General features: G+C 41.2%; 2 protein-coding genes across 2 annotated transcripts; one reads left to right on the top strand and one right to left on the bottom strand.

Annotated features, from left to right (window-relative positions):
• Nucleotides 1–1,891: 1,891 nt before the first annotated feature.
• On the top strand, nt 1,892–8,640 carry LOC147141077 (tubulin beta-2A chain). The gene is made up of 4 exons (XM_086042642.1): nt 1,892–2,128; nt 4,286–4,394; nt 6,130–6,240; nt 7,067–8,640. The coding sequence occupies exons 1-4, from the start codon at nt 2,072–2,074 to the stop codon at nt 8,134–8,136; spliced, it is 1,347 nt and encodes a 448-aa protein (XP_085898768.1). The 5' UTR covers nt 1,892–2,071; the 3' UTR covers nt 8,137–8,640.
• Nucleotides 8,641–10,071: 1,431 nt separating this feature from the next.
• Nucleotides 10,072–20,689, bottom strand: LOC147141076 (desmoglein-2-like protein). The gene is made up of 14 exons (XM_086042641.1): nt 20,524–20,689; nt 19,028–19,141; nt 18,006–18,161; nt 17,779–17,920; nt 17,536–17,699; nt 16,017–16,151; nt 15,755–15,940; nt 15,219–15,493; nt 14,990–15,132; nt 14,474–14,695; nt 13,955–14,185; nt 13,483–13,604; nt 13,089–13,403; nt 10,072–12,779 (listed from the first exon to the last, which is right to left on the bottom strand). Exons 1-14 carry the CDS (start codon nt 20,572–20,574, stop codon nt 11,667–11,669), a joined length of 3,369 nt encoding a protein of 1,122 aa, XP_085898767.1. The 5' UTR covers nt 20,575–20,689; the 3' UTR covers nt 10,072–11,666.
• Between the last annotated feature and the right edge of the window lie 2,546 nt (nt 20,690–23,235).

The following is a 23,235-nucleotide window of genomic DNA, read 5'->3' as shown; positions in this document are numbered from 1 at the left end:
AGGTGTCCCAAATATTTCAACAGGAGCCGAGTACGTAAACGGCTGCCGTGTTTTGCCTTGCTGCGGCGGCACGGCGCAGTAAGAATGAGTTGGACTCTGATTGTGTGACGCCGTGTAACCAAATCCTGCTACAAACTCTAAATCCTGTCTGGACAATTTCCTTGCAGGGGACACAATGAAGTTGCTTGGCAACAGGCCGCCCTGCAGGAAGAATGCCCCCACTGTTAACATGCCCCGTCTTTATGCTTTGCACTATAGCCGCCTCCTGACTGCTGCTTGATGTATATTTCAGCAGTGCTATCAATCGTCTTAAAGCTATACAGACACGCATACACGATTCCCCCAAAGTGCGACAACAGGAATGAGATCACCGCCAAAGACAACCTCTGCTTGGCTCACGGAGGACAAAGGGCAGCTTAATGAATAGCTTGACGGGACAGTAAAAAGGTGTGTGAGAGCGTGTGTGTGAGTGCGTGTGGGAAGAAAGAGCACAGCGAACATGCTTTGAAGGCCGCCATTTAATCCTCAGCCAAACAGGATGCGAGACAAAAGGAGAACTTTGACTTCTTAAACACGGCTCCACACTTTCATAACAGTCTCTTTTTACTACTAATATTCTTAAAAGGGCAGTGATGCGGCCTAGTGGTTTGCACACCCGCCTCACAGGCCTGAGGTTCGGGATTCGAATCGCGACCTAGGTTCATTGAAGACCTTGTGAAGTTCTCCACTGTGCGATGAAAAAAGGTTGTTGTTGGTTTATAAAAATGCTTATCACATACATCATATACATTTATTTACTAATATCCTTTGTGTGATTAATAAAATATGACCATATTCATTCATTAGTATCTCTATTGTTAGTCAAATGGGAGTGCGGGCCGGCGGAAGGAGGGCTGCGCCGCTGTGCGAGTGGTCACAGACAAGGCTATTACAGTTCATAAAAAGTAGCGAAATGACTAAAACTAAAATTGAAAATACATTTTCATGAACAAAATAAAAATGAAAACAGTTTTACAACAACGAAAACGTTTATAAAACGAACTAAAACAAACTCTAATTACAGCGCAAATGTCCTTCGTTTTAGACAACCCTAACCCTAAAAACGAATTAAAACTAACTGAATTTAAAAAGCAAACGTCAAAACGATATGAAAACTAACTACAATGAAAAAATACGAGTATGCTGTGTTTGAAATTGCGGGTGATAGTGATTATGATTAATTCAATGTATTAATGTCCCACGCTGGTCTCATATTTACTAATGAAATCCGGTGATGTGCACCGCACACATCCGTGGAGCACCGAATCTGTCATTCTGATGAAAAATTAAAATTGAGTCTACTTTTTCTGACCAAATTTGCAGATGCGCTGGGGGGCGAGGCATAAACACCCAGCGAGGCGTAACGCGTCTACCAAATTCACAAACATGCTGAATTAGACCATGCCCCCAGCACAAAAATGACACAGCGTCCATTTTTACTCTGAGTGCAGACTACTTACTAAATTGTTGGATGACTTCGGGGCGTGGCAACTCCATGAGCCGAAACGCCCAAATGGGCGCAACACTGCCACAAAGACGCTAGACTACACTTGCGCTGGCACGAAAATAAAGTTACGCCCGTTTTTACGCCGAGCGCATGGCCCAAAGCGTTGATTCAGTGTGATGAGTGCGTGTTATGTACCAGATCCGCGTCATGTTATCGACCCATACAATCATACATATACAACCTCACATCTCTAATGTTCCTCCTGCTTGACATAGAACGGCGTCATTGTGCTGCTGAGCGCAGGCCGGTGCTGATGCTGATGATGATGCAGCACATTTGATGCTCGGGTCCGCTGCATCACAGCCGAGCTCTGCCATTGGCTGCCGGGGATGCTGTGGATGCTGCGACGTCATCCTCCGGGCGGCACCGTTATTAACGTGTCTGAGGGAAGCGCTGACTCCGAGCCGCACCGCAGCGCCTCAACACTGACGAGCACACGCCGGCCAAAGGCGCCACAGGAGCGGACGCACCCGCCATAACCACCCACCCAGTCAGCCATCGTCCATCGCCGCAGCTCACTGCGCCATGAGGGAGATCGTGCACCTCCAGGCAGGACAATGTGGCAATCAGATCGGGGCCAAGGTAACTTTCATATAGAGAAAGGTTTGCATGGTTCTGCAGTCAGGGATGCGTAGCACTAAATCCCTGCTTCAGTTATAATCAAGTTAAACAAAAATTGGGATTAGGGTATGTATATGAGTGGACTATCGTTTCATTTCATTCATGAAATGGCCTCGCCCCGGCATACCTCTCCGAGCTCCTACGCCCCTTCCCGCAGCCTCAGGTCTGCGGACCAGGCGCTGCTCGAGGTGCCGAGGACCGAGCGGAGCCTCAGAGGGGATCGAGCCTTTTCTGTTGCTGGTCCTTCCCTCTGGAATGACCTCCCATTGGTTGTTAGGCAAGCCCCCTCTCTGTCCATTTTCAAAACCCGGTTGAAGAGACATTTCTTTTCTCTGGCTTTTGATCAGACCTGAAATTTTCCGGTGTCAATTGTATATAGTGTTTTATGTCCATTTATTGGCTTTATTTATTTATATTTTATATATTATTTATATCTATATTTATGAATACATGTATCACAGCCTTTTATTGTTTTCGTTCTATGTATTGTATTGTTTGTAAAGTGCTTTGTTACAGCTCCAGCTGTTATGAAATGCGCTATATAAATTAAATTGTATTGTATTGTGTTGTATTTTGACACCAAGCAGATGCGCACTTGCCGAATGGAGGCCTCGTCAAGGGCGTGGCTTTTGGAATTGGATGCTATGAATTCTGGACTTGTGTCTTGCTCTTCCTGTCCAAAACCATATATGTTACTTTAACCTTTTTTTTTGTTTTTAATGAAACGTATAAGCAGCTTGGTTGAATTGTTAGCACATCTGCCTTACAGTTTTCAGGTTCGAGTTTGAATCTTCTTCCCGTTTGGGGTTTGCGTGTTGTTCCTGGCTTCCCCTCCACATTCCAAAAACATCCGTGTTAGTGTTACTACAAGGGGAAAAGAGTGAAGATAAAAACATGTACATATGTCAAGTAAATTGAAAACAAAAAAATAAAAACATGTTGGCATGTTACATTAATGACAAAAAACATGTATGCTACATTATAAAAACAATGTTACATCAATTAATGACAAAAGCATGTATGTTATGACAAAAATATGCTAACCCAAAACTTGATTCAAGACAAAACAGGTTATGAAAACATGTATGATGAAATTGGTTATAAAAACATATATATTAAATAACTTCTGACACAAAAACACATGTATTAGGTTATAAAAAATGTATGGTAGACAGGTCAAAGAAAAAGTATCTGTTAGGTTATAAAAACATGTTACCTTGATTAACACCAAAACACAAGTTATAAAAAGGTCTAATGAAATAATTACTGACACAAACATATATCATGTTATAAAAACATGTGTGATAGACTTGTCATAGAAAAAATATTTGTTAGGTTATAAAAACATGTATGTTACGTCAATTAACAACAAAAACACGTTAGGGTATAAAACATATGATGAAGTAATTACTGACACATATATTAGGTTGTAAAAACATGCATGATTGACTAATAAAGAGAAAACATTTCTGTTTGGTTATAAAGACATAGATTAAACTAACAAAAAAAATCTATGTTAGGTTTTTTAAAAATGCGTGTGATTAATTAAAGACAAAAACACCTAGGTGGCAGTAATTAACTACAAAAACCTTTATATTAGGTTATCAAAACATGTTAGCCATGCATGTTAACACAAAAACATTTACGTTAAATAGATTAAAGACAAAAATGTGTATTAGGTTATTAAAAAAATACATTTTTGATCATTAAAGTAAAAAAAACATCAATGTTACCTTACAAAATATGGATTAGGCTGATCAAAGTAAAAAAACATGTATGTTAGGTGAATTCATGAATTCATTCAATTCATTCAATACAATGCAAGTTTTTGTCTTTCAGTCATGTCACGTGTGCTTTTGTTCAAACAAAATAATGCATGTTAACACCTGTATAAATAATGCTGTTTTTCCCCTTTTTTGTTTAAATGCTTTGTCACAGCTCCAGCTGTCATGAAATGCGCTGTATAAATAAAATTCAAAAATCAAATAATTAGAGACAGCAAATTACATTCAAGTGTGAACGTTTGTCCGAAACCATGCACAGAAAATGTGGACAAAAGTATTGGAACACGTACTGGAAGTGAAAATGCGAAGCTTGCACGATACTGTTGTCTTCTAGTTCTGGGAGGTGATAAGCGATGAGCACGGCATCGACCCATCGGGCAGTTACCAAGGCGACAGCGATCTGCAACTGGAGCGGATCAACGTGTACTACAACGAGGCTTCAGGTAAACAACAAAACCACATTTCTAAACTCATGACCTTCCGTGCGATTTTTTGACACCACTGAACACAATCGAGGACGGAACAGCAGCTAAAATATCTCTCCTTTCTTTTTTGTCTCCATCCCCATGTCCACTTCCACCCATGTGTCCGTAGGGAGCACAGGTATATCTGCACTCTCATCTCATTTTGCTGCCTCTTGCGGTTGCTGCAGTGAGGTTACTTCAGGTCACCATTCACTGAGCCTTCAGCGTCTGTCAGATTCATTTGCACGCTACCGCTATCCATCTATCCATCTATCCATCTATCCATCTATCTATCTATCTATCTATCTATCTATCTATCTATCTATCTATCTATCTATCTATCTATCTATCTATCTATCTATCTATCTATCTATCTATCTATCTATCTATCTATCTATCTATCTATCGAGAGATTTTCCATTGAAGTTCATTTCCATTGTTGTGTGTCCGCAGTCATTGCACGCAGAAGTGTGTGTTATGAAAATAGCATATGCCGTGAAGAAAATATACAGATGTCCCGATTATCAAATATTTGACACTTTTTAGTTTTTTAGTTGAACGAATACTCATGTTACCAGATTTGTTTTTTTTCATCCCAAAAGTTACAAGGATGAGATTATTTATTTCATTTACTTCATGGACTGTACTTATTAATAAATATGCCAGAGTTAGCTAGAAGGCAATTTTTATCCGCAGTCCAGACAGATGGTAAATGAACACCACATGGCAATAAATGAAATAAAAGTACTATTAAAGCAAAAATTGGAATGATTGAATGAAGTTACATTTTCTAAAGAAGTAAAATATTAAATATAAAATAATCAATCATTTATGTGACAACTGAGAAGAAATGATACATGGAATTAAAAAAAATCATGGAAATAGTAATTTATGAGAAGAAAAAGGTTATTTCTTTAAGAAAGAGTGGTGTACAAGAAAAAACATTTTCAACAGAAAAGAGGAAATTGCATTTTTGAAACAAAATATTTTAGAAATGTTTAATCTTACATGAATTAAGTCAAATTTTTCATTTTGTAGGAAGAATGTAAAACTAAAAATCATTATTTTTAGAAATAGTAGTAAATACATGACAAATTATAAAAATCTGATGTGCTAGAGACAAAAATTAGGGCATACTTGAATCAGTGCAAAAAAAATCTTGAAAAGTTTACTTGCATCTCTAATTTAAAAAAAATGTAAATATTTGTTGACCAGTGTTATACAATATAACAAATATGAAATATTACCACTAAATTCTTATTTTAAGAAAACGTTACAGGAGAAGTGCCCAAAAAAAAATAGCAGTTGTGAAAAGGATTCAACCCCCCTAAAAAAAAGTGATACTCTGAGAATAAAGTCATTTTTCTGCGAAAAAAGCCATAAAGTTGCTGGGAGAACAAAAAGCGGTTACTGGTTACTGCAGAGCACAGGGGCTCATTGTTCGAGCAAAGACAAGGCTTGAAAGGAAGACACATTTTTGGGAAGGGCCTTGCTTGAACCCACTGTGCCGACCTCAGCACTTTAAGAGGCTCAGTGGTCTGGAAGAAGCCATGCAGTATGTTGCAGCACTTTGCTGGCGCGCTCAGCGAAAAGGGCGTATCGGGAGGAAAACAAAAAAACGATTTAATAAGTCAGAGACAGATGGAGAGACATTCAGTCACTTAAGTGTGGAATGACATCACACAGTTCCTCTCTCCTCATTGTCATCCCACAGGCAGCAAATTTGTCCCCCGGGCCATTCTGGTGGACCTGGAGCCCGGGACCATGGATTCGGTTCGCTCCGGCCCGTTTGGCCAGCTGTTCAGGCCTGACAACTTTGTCTTTGGTGAGTGGAATTATGATGCCCACCCCTCCGAGCCAAAGACGCTGACAAACACGCATACACACGGTGACTGTGTGAGTATCCCGAGAGCCCCTGTCGCATTCCGCAACCCTTCACGGTATTGTGCGAGTGGAGTGATGCATTGTTAGCGTGGCGCTAGGTGACACGCTGTCAGCTCTCCTGGTGGTCACAAGGGAAGGGCTGCCAATATAGTGGCCAGCAACAAAGGCACAGGCACGTTGTATTCATACTAATCATGGCCCCCCCAAAAAACACATATTGTAGTCCTACTGGTTGGTAGTGTAGTGAGACACACATAGCTAACTTTTGTGGAGGTAGCGTGGGGTCATTTCCCACACTGGATGTCCTAATTCAGCGGGGATCAGCTTTAGTAACCCTGAACAGGTTAAAAAGTAATGTCATCCACGATTTTTAAATCGTACGTTAAATCGAAGTATGCACAATTTTGCAGTGATCATTATTTCGCACGAACCAGTGTTACCAGTGCAGCCTCACGTAGCGATACGAACAGAGAATGTCCAAAAAATCTTATTCTGCATCCCATTTATTGTGTGTGTAATTCCACTGCTGGTCACTAGATGGCAGCACATCATTATGTTTGACACTGTGTATTAAGTAAATTTATAGTGAAAACAGGAAGTATTTTAAGCTCATTAAATGTGAAATCGTGTAATCCTGCTTTTTACGCCTACAGAAAGCGTATGTTCTTCTCATGATCAATGTACATCTTTTGGCATGATTATTACCATACGTGGTCATTTTAAGGACGTTCGCGAACTCTTCATTTAGGCTTGCTTGCGTCTCGCAGGTCATAGCGGAGCAGGAAACAACTGGGCCAAGGGTCACTACACGGAGGGAGCCGAGCTGGTGGACGCCGTTCTGGACGTGGTGAGGAAGGAGTCGGAGAACTGCGACTGCCTGCAGGGTTTCCAGCTGACCCACTCGCTGGGCGGCGGCACCGGCTCCGGGATGGGAACCCTGCTGATCAGCAAGATCCGCGAGGAGTACCCCGACCGCATCATGAACACGTTCAGCGTCATGCCGTCGCCCAAAGTCTCCGACACGGTGGTTGAGCCGTACAACGCGACGCTGTCCGTGCACCAGCTGGTGGAGAACACGGACGAGACCTTCAGCATCGACAACGAGGCGCTCTACGACATCTGCTTCCGCACTTTGAAGCTCACCACGCCCACCTACGGGGACCTCAACCACCTGGTGTCGGCCACCATGAGCGGGGTCACCACGTGCCTGCGCTTCCCCGGCCAGCTCAACGCCGACCTGCGCAAACTGGCCGTCAACATGGTGCCCTTCCCCCGCCTGCACTTCTTCATGCCGGGTTTCGCCCCCCTCACCAGCAGGGGGAGCCAGCAGTACCGCGCCCTGTCGGTCCCCGAGCTGACGCAGCAGATGTTCGACGCCAAGAACATGATGGCGGCGTGCGACCCGCGCCACGGCCGCTACTTGACCGTGGCGGCCATCTTCCGCGGCCGCATGTCCATGAAGGAGGTGGATGAGCAGATGCTGAGCGTGCAGAACAAGAACAGCAGCTACTTCGTGGAGTGGATCCCCAGCAACGTGAAGACGGCCGTGTGCGACATCCCGCCGCGCGGGCTCAAGATGTCGGCCACCTTCATCGGCAACAGCACGGCCATCCAGGAGCTCTTCAGGAGGATCTCGGAGCAGTTCACCGCCATGTTCCGCAGGAAGGCCTTCCTGCACTGGTACACGGGCGAGGGCATGGACGAGATGGAGTTCACAGAGGCAGAGAGCAACATGAACGACTTGGTGTCCGAGTACCAGCAGTACCAGGACGCCACGGCCGATGAGATGGGGGAGTATGAGGAAGACGAAATGGAGGATGACGACGACGGCCGCTAGTAAGGAGGTGTTGCCCTGGGAACTGTAAACCGACCACTGCAGGATAGATTTTTTCCCTCCCCCTGGGCATTGAATCAATCGCCAATGGTCGGCTCTGTTTGTCTTGGACGTTTCGCCTCTCATTTGAGAATCAGTTCATGCAAATGTGGAAAACCCAACTATTGGTGTGCCTCCAACTTGGAGCATAAAAACTTGGGTCTTCCACACCAACTCAGTCTGGTCTGTTTGAACCAAGTTGCTGCATGAACCGATGACGCCTTCTCAGATGAGAGGCGAAACACCTAAGACAAACAGAGCAGTCCAGCGCCCTTCGATTCAATGCCTTGAGAAAGAAATGAGCTGGTATGAATGAGAATATCCACAAGGCTGCAGAACAAGAAGAGACGTCAACGTAGATCCTCTCACTAGTACATGTGACTCATTATCAACGCTGGTAGAAGCTGCCGCTGCTGTTTGTCTGGTAAAAACTCAAGTTTAGCATTTCAAATAAAGGTTACACATGCATTTCTGCAACTGTCCTTTTGTAACGTGTAGATAAGAGTGTCCACGAGAAGGATATCTAGTTCTCGAAAACAGCCTCTAAATACACTTCATTACGTAAACTTGACAGTCTAATGAGGTCCAATATCATCGCAGTATCAGAGGTCAGCAAAAGTATGGCCCGTGGCCCACATATGGCCCGCTTGGTTCTTTTCACATTTTCACTATCAAGAGTCCATAATATTTTTTGTATAAATGAGCTATTTTCCCCCTAAAATTGGTTACTTAGATTTTACTAAATACTGTAATTAATTAATTATGTATAATAACATTAAAAATGAGCAGGAATTATGATTTATTTATTAAAACAAGTGATTATATTTCTTGAAGTGATTGTAACCATTTTTGGGACGTAAAATTGGTTAATTGAAATGTATTTGCTGTTTTTTAGAGTAATTTATGCCATTAAACGTGTGGTTGACTTATTTTGTTACGTAATAAAATTAGCAGAATAAATACTTTTACATGTATATTAAACATTCTATTAAATAATTGGTTAATTTATTTAATTTACATTATAAATATTGTGTGTGTGTGTGTGTGTGTATTGTGTAATATATAATGAATAAAAGTTGAGCAAATAAAATGACTCGGTCACAGGCATATTAAATCCAAAGTGCAGTATATAAAATAAAATACTGTCACTGTGATATTAAAGCCAAAGTCTATAAATTAAAATAAAACATTAAAAAAAGACTGTTAGACAGGTGTTAAAGCCAAAGCGTAATGTACAAAATAAAATCCAATAGAAAATTTAAAAGTGCTCCTTACTTACTTTGAAACTACATGTTAAGCTTTACCAGGAAGGGTGTGGCTGACACTGACAAAAAAAAAATTGAATCATAATGTTTTTATTTAGTAATAGTGGTAAAGCCCAATCAAATGAATGTGAAATAACCCCCCAAAAAATCATAATTCTATTTTAATTTTGAGCAGAAGTGCGTCACACTGAAAGTGAGTGTTCTGAAGCGATCAGCATCAGCAGTACCGGCAGCGGCTACGACTGTGGATGCTGTTTCTTTAAATGTGGCCACACCCTATCTGGTTTATCTGTCAGACAGGAATGCCTCATCATGACATCTGCATCGACATGACTGATGACCTCACACACGCACACACAGAGGCCATAGAACACACATGAGTGTTTTAGGTCTAATGATGAGCAAATCTTTGTTAAAAGGAAGTGCGATTTCAAAATAAATACTATTCCACCATACACAATATGATTAATTATACATGGCATATGATTGAGTAACACTTAGAAAATGCTTGCGTGAATTTAAGTGGAATTTTGAGTGCCGATTAAGTGGATATAAGTCACTTCTGCTACGCACCGTTGCTTCAGTGTAAATGAGAAAGTAGGAGTGTGTGTTGGTGGAAGACAAGACAACAGCCAACTGTTTATTCAAATTTATTATGAGGGATATTGCAGTCTTTAATGCAATACAGGCTATTTCCATTCAGAATGTTAGAACTTGTATGAAAAATTTGCGTATCAAAAACAAAGGGAGAAATACTTAGCAATTAATGGAAAATCAATTAACCGCCCCCATCACACACACGCACACAACAAAAAAATACAAATTTAAAGAGCACTTTAGTAAAACTAGAAAGGAGTGCAAAAGAAAAAAAAAAGTTTGTTTTTGTTTGCAAAAGTGCTTTCAATGTGTTATTTCAGAAGACATATTTTACAGCAAGAGCCCAAAGTTGATTAGTTGCAAGATAACTAAGGCTCAATAGTCACAAGGTCAACATTAGACATTCCCACAGTTAAACTATTTCTAACTGGTCACGTTTCAAAACCAAACCAAACGCATTGTGCACTGTGAATGGATGAAGGCACTAAAAACAGAAACGTTCAAAAGAGGTTTTTATTTCAAGCCGAAAATGGAACTGCAGCACAAGGGTGATTGTGCTTCAAAGCCTTTAAAAAAAACAAAGCCTTATCTTTTCTTCTTACTGCTCTGTTTTATGGCTTTACCAAGTGTATTGGCAAAGGGTGGGACAAATTATTTGTATTGTTTTCTGTTACGATAAAGTATTAATACACCAACACCGTATATTCACTCCGTGCCGTAGATGTATTTGTACAAGCATCTTTGGAATATTTAACAATGGTATATCACAATGTATGTTAAGTGAAACTAGAGTTTAAATCTAAATAAGCAACATAAACACGGATGCACACAGTGCGGCGCAACCACAGTGGCACTACTCGCCATTAAAGACAGCATATTCACATAATGTAAGATTATAATACTGTGCATGGAACTCTTTCGACACCACATTTGAATTCATCTGTGGCAGTGCTGCTTGAAGTCCGTCTATGACAAAGTGTGTATTTGCACTAGATGATACTTATTAACATTTTTTTCCCCTGATAGGAAAATGGAAGTGTCGATTTGAGGGAGGCATTAGCTAGCTAGTTAGCTAGCAAAATGAGTAAAAGCTCATTTGTTTGTTTTAGCTGGGGGTGCAAAAAACTTTCCATAATTTTTAGCTAGTTAGCTAGCTAGCTTTGCTGTAAAATGAGAGAAAGCTCATTTCTTTTTTAAACTGTAAGCACAAAAAAAGTGTTTCTATAAATGTTCCCTTAGTGAGTAGATGTAAGGTTTCTTCTATGTTTATTATATCTATTGGGTTTAATTGCTAATTTGTGATATTACTCTTATCATGTTATCTTGACCATGTGATGGCTTTGTTTATGTTTCTCCCAAGTGAACAAAATATGTAAAACACTCGACCAAATCTTCCTAAACTGATTCAATGGCGACGGTCTGTAAGAACTTGGTTCAAGACCCACTATCAACAATAAGTACACTGGGACTGCATAAAAGATATCACCCCAAGTACATGTTCATGTTTTTTCCAAAGGCACATTCTAATCGTCAAGAATGGTGGACATGGACTGGCATGTCCAGCTGAGTGTACAGTAATGAATACAGTGAATACAGTGTTTCCAGTGGACATTCCGATAGCAAACATACATTTTAAGCTCTAGATGAAGATTCTATATTCCTCTCTGTAACCGAGACCTTCTTGCGCTGCTGCACCACCACTCTCTGCCCGACTTGTGACTTGGGTGTGGCTTTCAGGACAAAGTCCTCCTTTGACCCTGTGGAATCTCGAGAAGCCAGTGAGAAACTCTTAGCCTGCACGCTTTGACCCCTAACGTCCGATCCTTGCTCACTCGATCCCCGACCTGCCTGGACTAAGGCTACCTGTGCACCTCCAACTGAAGACCCCTTCTCCACCATCAGAACTTGTCTAGATAAGGTTGCTTGCGCGCCAGATCCTTGACCGGTCTGGACAAGGGAAACCTGTGCACCGTGCCCGCCACCCGTAGACCCGTTTTCCACCACCAGTACTTGTCTTGGTAAGGTTCCTTGAGCCAATTGCCCTACTTGGCCATCCACAAGCACCATGCCTTGAGATCCCTGGAGGCCGCCGACTTGAACCAGGCCTTGTGTCAGCCCAACTTGACCCACTCCCTGTTGACCGACTTGAACCAGGCCTTGTGTCAGCCCAACTTGACCTACTCCCTGTTGACCGACTTGAACTTGTGTCAGCCCCACCTGACCCACTCCCTGTTGGGCGCCTCCTGCAACAAGCACCATTTGGGACTGGGGCTCTACGACATACATGGGTGCGGCGGTATAGTACAAGGCGGGTTGTTGCACGAGCAGCGTTTGACTGGGAATTACGACGTTGTCTTGGACGTGCACCTTGGAGAGTGTGGATGATCCCTCTTGGACAATTGCGGACGTTACCTTGGAGGTGTTGAGAGTGTCGATATGGACGAGATCTCTGTCTCTAACAGTTTCAGTGTGAGTCTGGACTTGCTTCTGAGTGGATGGCCTGACAGGAGACACTGGTCTGACTGGTGGATTGATACATATGCCCGCATCCACTTGAGCTGACCGCTTGCAAATCTCAGCCAAGGTTTTGAATTTAGGGTCCAGATCATCGAGGAATGAGAGGTCGTTGTCGTTCTCGTGGAGGCTGCAGCAGCCCACAGAACCTGACAGAGACTCCCCGCCCTCGTAGTCATAGACTAGTATGGCATCCTTTTCCTGCGACTGCTGGGCAGCATGGTTGGACTTCTGCAAGGAAAAAGAACAATCATTTATTGAGTCGAGTTAAACTCTATTGCAAATTAAAGTTTGGGGGCCATATACAGCTGAGGCATGGCTTCTTTTTTGTGAGTCTACTTATGATAGATCTGCCTATGTCGCAAAGTGAAACTCGCTTCAACGGTCAGAGAATAAAGAATAAAAAGGGCAAGGAAACAAAGTCATTTCAAGAGGATATTCACAGCCGTGTGTGCCACTACTATAAGTGTCTGGAATATTACATTTTGTAAAACGTTCAGCAGTTCCTGGGTTGTCTTTCCAGGGTTGTCTGGTACTCACACTGGAATAGTATTCCTCCAGGAAGTGATCAGATACTGCCAGGTCATCAAAGGCTCCGCCTCTGTATTGGGAGAAGTGACCTTGTCCCGTCATCATCCCGCCATCAATGCCGTTTATTCTTCCTTGGCCAGAAAATTGGTTGTACTCGTTGTATAGGTGCACATTGTCTGTTGTTAAGATGGAGTTTTCATTGCCAGAGATGACTACTCCACACCCTTCAGCCAGTCCCCCGAGGTAGCCCTTTCCTCCAAATGTGTTGATGTCCTTGGAAATTATCACCTGTCCAGCATCTGGTGTGAGGAGGAGGGGAACTTCCTACGAGATCAAAGCCCAAAACCCATCAGAGAAGAAGCTTTTTTTTTGTTATTGACTAACCGGAAAAAAAATCAAGTACCCTATCTTCTCCTTGGCATTCTGTGTGGTAGGAGATCAGCTGCTGTTTGGTATCAAACGGAATGGCCTTGAAATCTCCTCCGGTTCCTCCACACAGACAGAACAGCAGCAGAAGAGGCACCACTAAGACAACACAACAACAGGTCAGGTGATGCATTTCTACATGTTGGAAGTACATAGCAAAATCTTGGTGAAAAATATAAAGCAGCATCATGGTTTGAATATAGAACATTGCATTAGTGGTTGATTTTCATTTTATACTGGCGTAAAACATTATGGTAAAAAATGAGACAAGAGGCATTTATTACCCCAGATTAATATTTTACTGGATAGCTTTGACTTGTATGGCCAGTAATAAAATTTTATTTATTGCCCATACAGGTTATAAAGGTTTTACTTCATTTCATTATTTCAATGGAAGTAGGATCAGAGTCCACATCCAAGGTAAACAAAAAAAGGGTTAACCCACTCACAGAGCAGCAGCAGAAGTCCCAACAGCAAGAGTAGAATTCCCGCAACACCAAAATCTGAACGCCTTTCGATGTGGGCCACACACGTTTTAGTGTTTGCCTCGCAGGTGCAAACAACCACGTCGAGCATCTGAATGTCGCCGCACGACTCTCCTTGCTGGTCCTTGATCTCAACAGCCACTTTATACATGCCCGGCCACAAGTGCTCTTGATCTCGCAGGATCGCCGTCGTCCCTGAAGTCAAAGACAGTGAACGCATTTTAAATGGTTTAAATGGGTTAAACTGTATTATCACATATTTTGTTTTACAAGTGATTGAGCGAAGACAAAAAGGAACAATAAAGGTAAAATTGGACCCCACAAATGACGGAGTATCACAGTGTAAGCTAACGTTAGCATGTGTCTTGACAAATGTGCTGTATCAATGGCTGAGCAGTAAGCACTACAAATTAAAACCTTGTAGGGCCAAACAAAAAGTGTCAATCCTAAAAAGGTAGCCAAAAAATGTGTGCTCGGTCTTACCATTGAGATGCTCCACCGACCACTTCCCGTGGCTGCTAGTTGAAATGACCGTGAACTCAAACGGCTCCGAGTTGGGGAACTCGTCTTTATCTATGGCCGTGACGTAGATGACATTTTCACCATTGCACATGGTGTGACTTGTGGTGGTCACTCTGGGACAGTGATCGTTGAAGTCCTCCACCTGAATGGCGATGGTCCCCGTGGCAGTCTTTGAGGACACTTCTAAAACACAACGAAGCAAACGCTCAAACGCAAATCACCAAACGTCGATCCATCCAATTTCTACAGCTAGAAGGTTGAGGGTGAGCTGGAACACTGGGCCCAAAAAAAACCATTCACACTCACGTGCGCACCTAGGGACAATTTCGAGACTTCATTGAAGAAAAACAAGGCAAGCACGGGGAACTCCAAGTTGGAAGGCCCGAACTGTGAGGAATTTGTGCTAAACACAAGCTCAACGCGCTGCCACACAAAACATGAAGAAAAAAAACAACAACATATTTGAACAGAACTCACCCTTGCTAATGCATATGATTTGGGCGTAGTACGTTCCGTTGATCAAAAATCTGGACTCTCGATCCGGCAGTTTATTCAGCCTAATTTCTGCGGTTCTCTCATCAACGATCAACCAGTTGTCATCGTCGCGTAACTTAACGTACCTAGAAGAACGAGAATGCGTTTTGTCATGAGTGTCGGTCATACGCTACGACATGTGATGTGTGTTTGGACAAAAAAGATGTCAGACCTCACATTGGTGGCAATCTGGTGCGTGTCGCTGTCAATGGCGGTGTAGGTTGTGATGACTGTGTTGATGGAGATGGACGTTTGGTCCTCGGAAAGAGTCACCACTTTGACGGACGGCTGGAACCGGGGACCCTCCTTCTGATTGATCACGTTGATCTTCACCGAGTATGACTTTGAGGTTATGGAAGTGGAGGTCATGCTTCCGAAATCATAATTGGCCTTGTTGGAAACAACCACCGCCAAGTTGAGGAACTTTATCTCCTCGTAGTCCAGCTCCTACGAAGGCGAAGCACAAGTACAGGGTTGGATTTGACAGTTTTCATCCCTTCATTTTCTGAACCGCTCATCCTGTTAAGGTCGCGGATGAGTTGAAGCCTACTCTGGCTAATTGGGTGAAAAAAATGGCTACATGCTGGACTGTTGGCTAATCAAACACAAAGCACACATAGACAAAACAAACATTCCCACTGTCACCAAGAGGGAATTGAACCCACCCAGTGTGATTTGTTTTTAATCGACATTTTTCAAATGACTTACCTTTTGAATCATTATTATCCCCTGGTTAGTTTTAGCATCGGTCGTGATGCTAAAATAGCCTCCTTCGTTCCCTGAGATGATTTGAAAGACGGCCAGCCAGTTGTCCGTGTATTTCAGGTCCAAGTCGATGGCCTGGATCCTCAGCACCTCCATGTTGATGGTGTTCTCCTCCACACTGCCCTCATACTGCACACAACAGGACATGAAGTGCGCCGAATTGAAGAGATTGTTTCATAACGAGAGTGATGTTGTCTTGACGTACCGTTTCTTTTTCCAGAGTGGGGACGTTGTCATTTATGTCCAAGATTTTGATCTCAATTTCACCCTTTCCTATGTTTCCTCCAACTTGTCCGTTCAAATCCGAAGCTCTGATGACCACCTTGTATGTATCTTTTGTCTGAAGGGATACAGCACGTACATGAAAAGCACTCCTGTAACCTTCGAAATTCTAACCTTTTTTTTTTTTTTAATCCTCGGGGTCAATTTAACCCTAGTCAACAAACATATTTCTACCTAAAAATCCCTGAATATGTCTCAGCTACAGTAAAACAGCCTTGGGGTCCATCGACCCAAACACATTTCCCAAACATTGAAAACACATCATTATCATGTTGATGTGATGTTTACCCAGTCGTCCCAATTAAATTAGGACAAGTCATTCACCCTTTACTTCAGTCAGCACTTGGCGCATTTACCAGAATCACTCAGTCCATAAATGGCATAGAGTGCATATAAATTGGACCTGTCACTTGGGTTTGGTTAGCTCCAACCAGCCACTATTTGCGGCACTGTGACTTTTAGAGAGACGGATACTATTCGGCAGAAACACAGTCATGGTGGCTGGACTGAAGGTTTATTTACTCTGATAAATACTGATAGGAATGAGTTTATTTGTGTGGGAGCCCATTAAAAAATGTGTGGAAATTCCTATCCATAAGTGAAAATGCTCCCTACTGCTGCTCCAGTGTTTGGCCTTGGCGAAGGCCTACAATCCCATGACTATGGCTCTTAAATTTAAAGTTGAAATCAACCCAAACACATTTTTTCAAGAATATGTTCCCGGTAGGGCCACTAGTTGAAACATGGCATTCTGATTAATATTGAATTTGTGGAATAAGAGTTAATCCACCCATTTTTAGCCATCTCTGGGGGCGGCCATTTTGTCACTTCTGTCGACTGAAAATGACATCACACCTGCTCAAGGCTCGGGTAAAAAACAATCACGGCTCAGCTTCAGAAAACAGGTCAGCCGTGATTGGTCGTTAGCTGAGCCCTGAGCAGTTGTGATGTCATTTTCAGTCGACAGAAGCGACAAAATGGCCGCCCCCAGAGATGGCTAAAAATGGGTGGATTAACCCTTATTCCACAAATTCAATATTTATCAGAATGCCTTGTTTCAACTAGTGGACTTGCATAGAGGGTGGGTGTGAATAACATATTCTTGAAATATATACGTTTGGGTTGACTTCCCTTTTAATGAAATAATGTCCATCGCTCTTATAGACACAGTGTCGTCCGCCAAAAAAAGTAAATTTTATGTATAGAGTATAATGCCCATTCTAAACAGAAGTTATGTCGAAGCAATTTATACTTTGAGCAGGTCAAGCACCACACTTCTCAGACATTCACACCTCTCAGCAACAAAATGGGTTCAGCCACTAAGGCTTTCGTGTCCGTGTGAGAACAGGAGCTTCGATGAGCTGAGGTAATTCGTTATGTTGGTTACACAAGAAACAAACTCAGCCAAAAGCCATTGGCGAGTATCCAGTGAAGCTCCTCACCTCCCTGTCCAGTGTGTTTCGCAGAACCGAGACATCTCCGCTCTGAGAGTTGATGACAAACATGCCGGCGGAGCTGCTCGTCTCCTCGATGCTGTAAAAGATCTGGGAATTGGGGGTTCCCTCTTGATCTGCGTCAGTGACGATCACACTCATGGCAATTGTGCCTGTGAATCGACCGATAAATGGTTTAAAATAAATCATAACAATTTGCGGTAATTTAAACAAGCAGACGTCGTCGGATACCTGCAGCGCATGCTTCCTTGACAGATCCCACTTGGCCTGTTTTAATTATGGGTGGGTTGTCATTTTCATCCACGACAGTAATTCTGATGTCAACGTCCTTTTCAGCAGGGGTCCCGTCTTCATATTTTGCCACTCCTTTTAACTAAAAGAAACAACAAAGAAACCTTGGGCTTTACAGTGTGTCTGATTTCACGTAGTAAAGTTCACGTCGGCGTAAGTGATCTTACATCATAAAAGGCGATCTCCTCCCGATCCAAGACTTTATAGGCTTTCAAAAAGCCAGTCCTTTGGTCCACCCCGAATACACGAATGGGAGGCTCGTTAGCACCAGGCCCCCTGAGCGAATACAGTATCGTTGTGAAGTTCTCTTTATCAGAGCGAATCTGTAACACAACACAGTAGAACTTAGAGTAAGCTCACTATTCGTAATGTTATGAACAAATGTGAGCCAGCTCTTACATATGATGGCTCCTTTTTTGGTGTACGACTGAAAAGTAACATTAGCATCTAGTGCTAACACAAGTCAAAATGTGTCCAGGTTGGTCCAACTTTTCACCATAATGGAGGGTTACCATGGTAATTATACTTTCCATCATGTGAGCAAAAGTGACATGAATGTATATCTAAGTGGTGATGGTGGTTTTCAGTTTATTCCATGATTATGATGATTAAACGACCACTGAGCACCAAACCCCAGATACAAGTCTTGTGTCTTTTTTTGCAACTCTTTTCAGTAACACTGGCACCAACACTACACCTACTAAAACATATGTACTGTTTCTAAGATGGTCTAACAAAAAAGGTTTATATCTAAAATATAAACGCAATGATTAATGGACAATTAATCGGTTATCAAAGTAATCAATTATTTCTGATAATCGATTAATCATTTAGCTTCCTTTCTTAATTAAACAAATCCTAGGGATATCAGCTTGGCGACAGTAAATATTCTCCAATTTATGGTGGCATTAAGAGGATTCTGTTTAAATGTCAACTACTGTTATATATACGCAATGAGAATGCGTACGAATTGGTAACAGACTAGTGTTTGAGAGGCGTGGTCATCATGGTGCCTAAAGGGCCCATGATGAAAATGGAAGTGTGCCAGAGTCAGTTGAACTTAGTTGCCCTACTCCAAAAATGCAGCATGTGCCCAGCCTGGTTCAACTTCATGATATCACTAACACGTTGTGTTTTTGCCTGTTCTCAATGTTGTTAAAGACACATATGGGGGGGGGAAAGCACACACTCTGCCAATGTTTATGCCGGAGTAGTCATGGTTCTCCTTCAACTGCCTGGGATGACGGATCCAATCTCTTTTCTGCCTGTGCAGCCCATTTCCTTCTGCCCGCACAGCAACAACCTGCAGGTATGCACAAGGGAGGGATAAAAGAGTGGGTGGGAATAAACATATACGTCATGAGAAGTGTGTCGCAAGTGTGGTATTTCTAAAAACACAATACAGGTAGAATGCCTACAAAAGATCACATTTTCAATTCATAATCATACGCTGGCAACTAGTCCCATTATGACTATTTGCATAATCTAATTAGAGTCAATGCATGTTTCTAAAGTGTTTGACTTTCGTGTCAATTGTATGCAAATGTATTTGATGTTTTTGGAATCTGTTAATCTCAATGTAAATATATATATATATATATATATATATATATATATATATATATATATATATATATATATATATATATATATATATATATATATATATATATATATATTATACAATTTATTCAATTAATCAATTTGAATACTTAAATATTTTTACCATCATGATACATATTCCATTGTTCTCAAACTTGAATAATAAACCATTATTCAAACACAAACATAATTTAATAAAATGCATGGATATTTTTATGAGGAAATACATTTTAAATGCATATTGGTGTAGAGTGTTAATAGACTGTTATGATAGGTATTGACAGATATTGATGTCAATATACAGTAATCAATTATTCTCAATCTTACACAATAAAACCATTAAATGAGCAACAATTTATACTATATACGTCCCTACATGTTATGACCATTAAAGTTGAATACATGAAGAAATAATGTGTTAAGATTTATTTTTGTCAACAAACTCAATCTTAAATATCTAAACCAAAAAAATAAAATAGATTCACATTTGTATACATATTCAGTTGTTAGTTACTTAAAAAAAAGGTTTTATACGCAATTCATTTCACTTTTATAAATGTAATAAATACAAACAAATACAACATATCAATACATTTCTGATAGCCTTTTACAGTACAGTACATCAGTACATCATTTTTCATATTGAAAAATATACAATCCATAATTTTAAGTATTAAATTAACTTGATTAATGTAATATACTTAAAATCACGGCATTTCATTTTAGTAAATCATTTATCAACCTAAGCCAAAATACTACAAACAGCTGTCAGTGTGACGTAGTGCAATTGTGGTGTTTGAAAATATTATTAGTATTATTCCTTATCGTTAAATTGTGTCATTTTAAATCAGTCATTTTGGCTCCACTTTTCCACTTTACATTGCACAGGATACACTCCGCTACTATCCGTAAAAATCGCCACGAAAGCTCTGCGTTTACTATCAGCCCAAACAGGCTGAATTCCACTCGGTCTTGAGGCAGTGACGTGCCAGCTTGTCCTGACACGAAAACCCAGAAAGAAGCCCCACCTGAGGAAGGTCCGTTACTCGCCACTGGGACTACTTCGAACCGCTCCACACTCACCGTAAAGCAGCAAAGTAGAGCAAAAACGATGCAGCTCAACGGCACAGCCATTGCCTTGATGGGGGAAAAAAAAGTCCACTTGATAACCGAGAAAATTTTGGACGTTATTTTTCCGCCTATTGTTGCTGGCAAACTTTGACCCTTTGCGGGGAGAGGAGGAAGAACATGTAGTGCAACGGGCGGGTGGACGGGCTGGTCCCTCCCTCCCGCGGCTCGCTACTGCTGATAACGGGCGGAGAAAGGAGGTGCATTGGTGGTCATCCACTTTTTGTGCAGAGCTGCCAGATTTGCATGCTGCGCAGACCACAGCAGCAACAAAGGCTAAAGAAAGACAAAGTTATGCAATTTACAAGGGAAAGGAAAATGCTCAAACTAAACTAAGGAATAGTACACTCATTTCACCCCCCCGTTTACTGTAAGGTCAAAGTTAAGTGCATGCAAGGATCAATCACAAGTTGACTTAGGGATTCCCAAACTGCACGTGGAATAATGTACATATTTACTGTACATTCTTTACACACAAAAATCAATACAAAAAAATACACACATCTCTATCAATCAAAATGTACCGTTTGATTATGATGAATTTCTTTTTAATTGTAGACAAAATGCACTTCAGCTAGCACAGTTACCAGTCGGCCAGTTTTCCTGCACCGAGTTGGGCAAACAGATCAAGGGCCGCATTTTTGTTACGGCCAAATGGGCCAGATCATTCATAAATATTTTAAGAAATTGTAAAAATATGCATATGTATATGTTTGTAATTTGTTTTTATTTTTAAAAGAAAAATACTTCACTCATATTAACTTGAATATTTATAAATAATGTAATTAGAAATCATTAACAGATTTGAGAAAATATTAAATCAAATACATAAGCAAAATGTTTTTTTTTTATTACAGTAATAGAATAAAGCAATTATTTAATGAGATTGATGGAAAATAAATGAATAAAAACACAGTGCAAGTAACCAATTTTAACCCCAAAATGTTTAAACTAAATTAATGCAACAAATATGACAGACCACTTGATAATGTATTTAGAAATGTGCGGTTGGCCAAATTAAATGTGGTTTTTTTTGGGGGGGGGGGTGTGCAGGCAGGCGAGAGGAAATAATGCTCACATTATTTAAAGAGGAAGTCATGTAAAAAATTTTGGCATTCTGATTACTATTGTGTTTGTGGAATATGAATTAAGCAGCAAAATCCACCCGTTTGTAGCCATCTCAGGGGGCGGCCATTTTGCCACTTGCCGTCATCTGATAATGACATTAGAGTTGGTAAGGGCTCAGGTAACAAGCAATCACGGCTTACCTGTTTTCTGGGTTTGGTCGTGTGACATTCGTAAAATGAGGCTTTAAGCACTGTGACGTCATTTCAGTCGACAGCAAGTGGCAAAATGGCTGCCCCTTGAGATGGATAAAAACAGGGTGATTTTGCTGCTTCATTCATATTCCACAAATGCAATATTAATCAGAATGCTGTGTTTAGACTATAGTGATCCCTAGTCTAAATCAGGGTTTAATTACAATATTGATAGGGGGTAGTCCGTTATTTAACTCTTTTTTTCTCAGGTGTCAGTGTATCTGTATTAGTATTAGTGAATGTTAGCTATCATTTTTCAGGAAAACATTGATCAATTTGACGGATGTTTGGACTTAGACTACAACTGCACTAACTTTTTAGTGGGAGTCAGTTGTTACTTTCCTGCAAAATTTTTGTTTGCCCATTAATTCTTCTCAGTGCATGGCTCAGTTGTCCATAGTTGTGAATGTGAGTTTGAAAGCGTGTTTGTTTACTGTACATACGTCGAGCAATTGCTTGGAACCAGTCCAAGGTGGACCCCGACTCCAATTCCAATTCCTTAAAATCAACAGAATCCTTCCCCTTCCCAATAAATAGATTTCTTAGTATAAATAAATACTACACGACACATTTGCTAGTGTATCTGAGGCTTTGTGTTTCCTGTACATGCACTCACCAAAGTGGACAGACACGCTTGCTGACACATCGTAAGTGACTCATTTTCAGTGCTAGCAAAGAGACTTGCAATAGCATGAATACGAATCTTTCACACAATGGGAGGATTTTATCATGTACTTGTCATAGATTTTTTATCACCAAAAGCATCTGTTCCCTTTTGTATTACTGCAACTGTAAGTGATGTGTTTTGCGTGTGTGGATATCCCAGAAGCACACACAGACAATATTTCCTTGTAAAAAAAAAAAAAAAAGTGTAATTATGCCAGATAACTTCCTCTCCGCCACGCCTTCTGACAGCACTTTGCATCGAGACAACACTGGCAGCCAATGTGCGCCTCGTTCTTTATCTGTTCTTGTCCACCTCCTACCCTGACTGCTTTAAACAAACACGCACGCTAAAAGTCACAGGGCATGCTTACGCTGTGCCAAAAGTGTACTCCCAGGGAATGTCACAGGCATGGGACAACTTTTACACTCAAGTGAGAACACATCAGTCTAAAGACAGGCCAATATATTCAAACAGTACACTGTATATGTTTTAATGTGGGTGAGGTTTTTATTGATAGTTAATTTATCAAAATTGTCCATCCATCCATTTTTCACTAGTCTTCATTAGGGTGAGCTGGAGCCTATCCCAGCCGACTTTGGGCAAGAGGCAGGTGACACGCTGGACTGGTCGGAAGTCAATTGTAAGGCATAAGTAGACAAACAACCATTCTCACATTTTTTT

The sequence above is a fragment of the Filicampus tigris genome, chromosome 10, assembly GCF_054856515.1.
Source record: "Filicampus tigris isolate MCC_2025a chromosome 10, RoL_Ftig_1.0, whole genome shotgun sequence".
Classification (NCBI taxonomy): domain Eukaryota; kingdom Metazoa; phylum Chordata; class Actinopteri; order Syngnathiformes; family Syngnathidae; genus Filicampus; species Filicampus tigris.
The sequence above is the reverse complement of the archived record's forward strand: the minus strand, read 5'-3'. Positions and strand labels throughout refer to the sequence as shown.

What these genes read in the sequence shown, in the direction of transcription:
- LOC147141077 (XM_086042642.1), top strand. Translation starts at nt 2,072, where the DNA reads ATGAGGGAGATCGTGCACCTCCAGGCAGGACAATGTGGCAATCAGATC. An exon ending in GCAATCAGATCGGGGCCAAG is followed by an intron (nt 2,129 to 4,285) that starts GTAACTTTCATA and finishes GTTGTCTTCTAG; the next exon opens with TTCTGGGAGGTGATAAGCGA. An exon ending in GCCTGACAACTTTGTCTTTG is followed by an intron (nt 6,241 to 7,066) that starts GTGAGTGGAATT and finishes TGCGTCTCGCAG; the next exon opens with GTCATAGCGGAGCAGGAAAC.
- LOC147141076 (XM_086042641.1), bottom strand. Translation starts at nt 20,574, where the DNA reads ATGGCTGTGCCGTTGAGCTGCATCGTTTTTGCTCTACTTTGCTGCTTT. An exon ending in CAGATTGCCACCAATGTGAG is followed by an intron (nt 15,133 to 15,218) that starts GTCTGACATCTT and finishes TCGTTCTTCTAG; the next exon opens with GTACGTTAAGTTACGCGACG. An exon ending in AATGCCAAGGAGAAGATAGG is followed by an intron (nt 13,404 to 13,482) that starts GTACTTGATTTT and finishes TTGATCTCGTAG; the next exon opens with GAAGTTCCCCTCCTCCTCAC.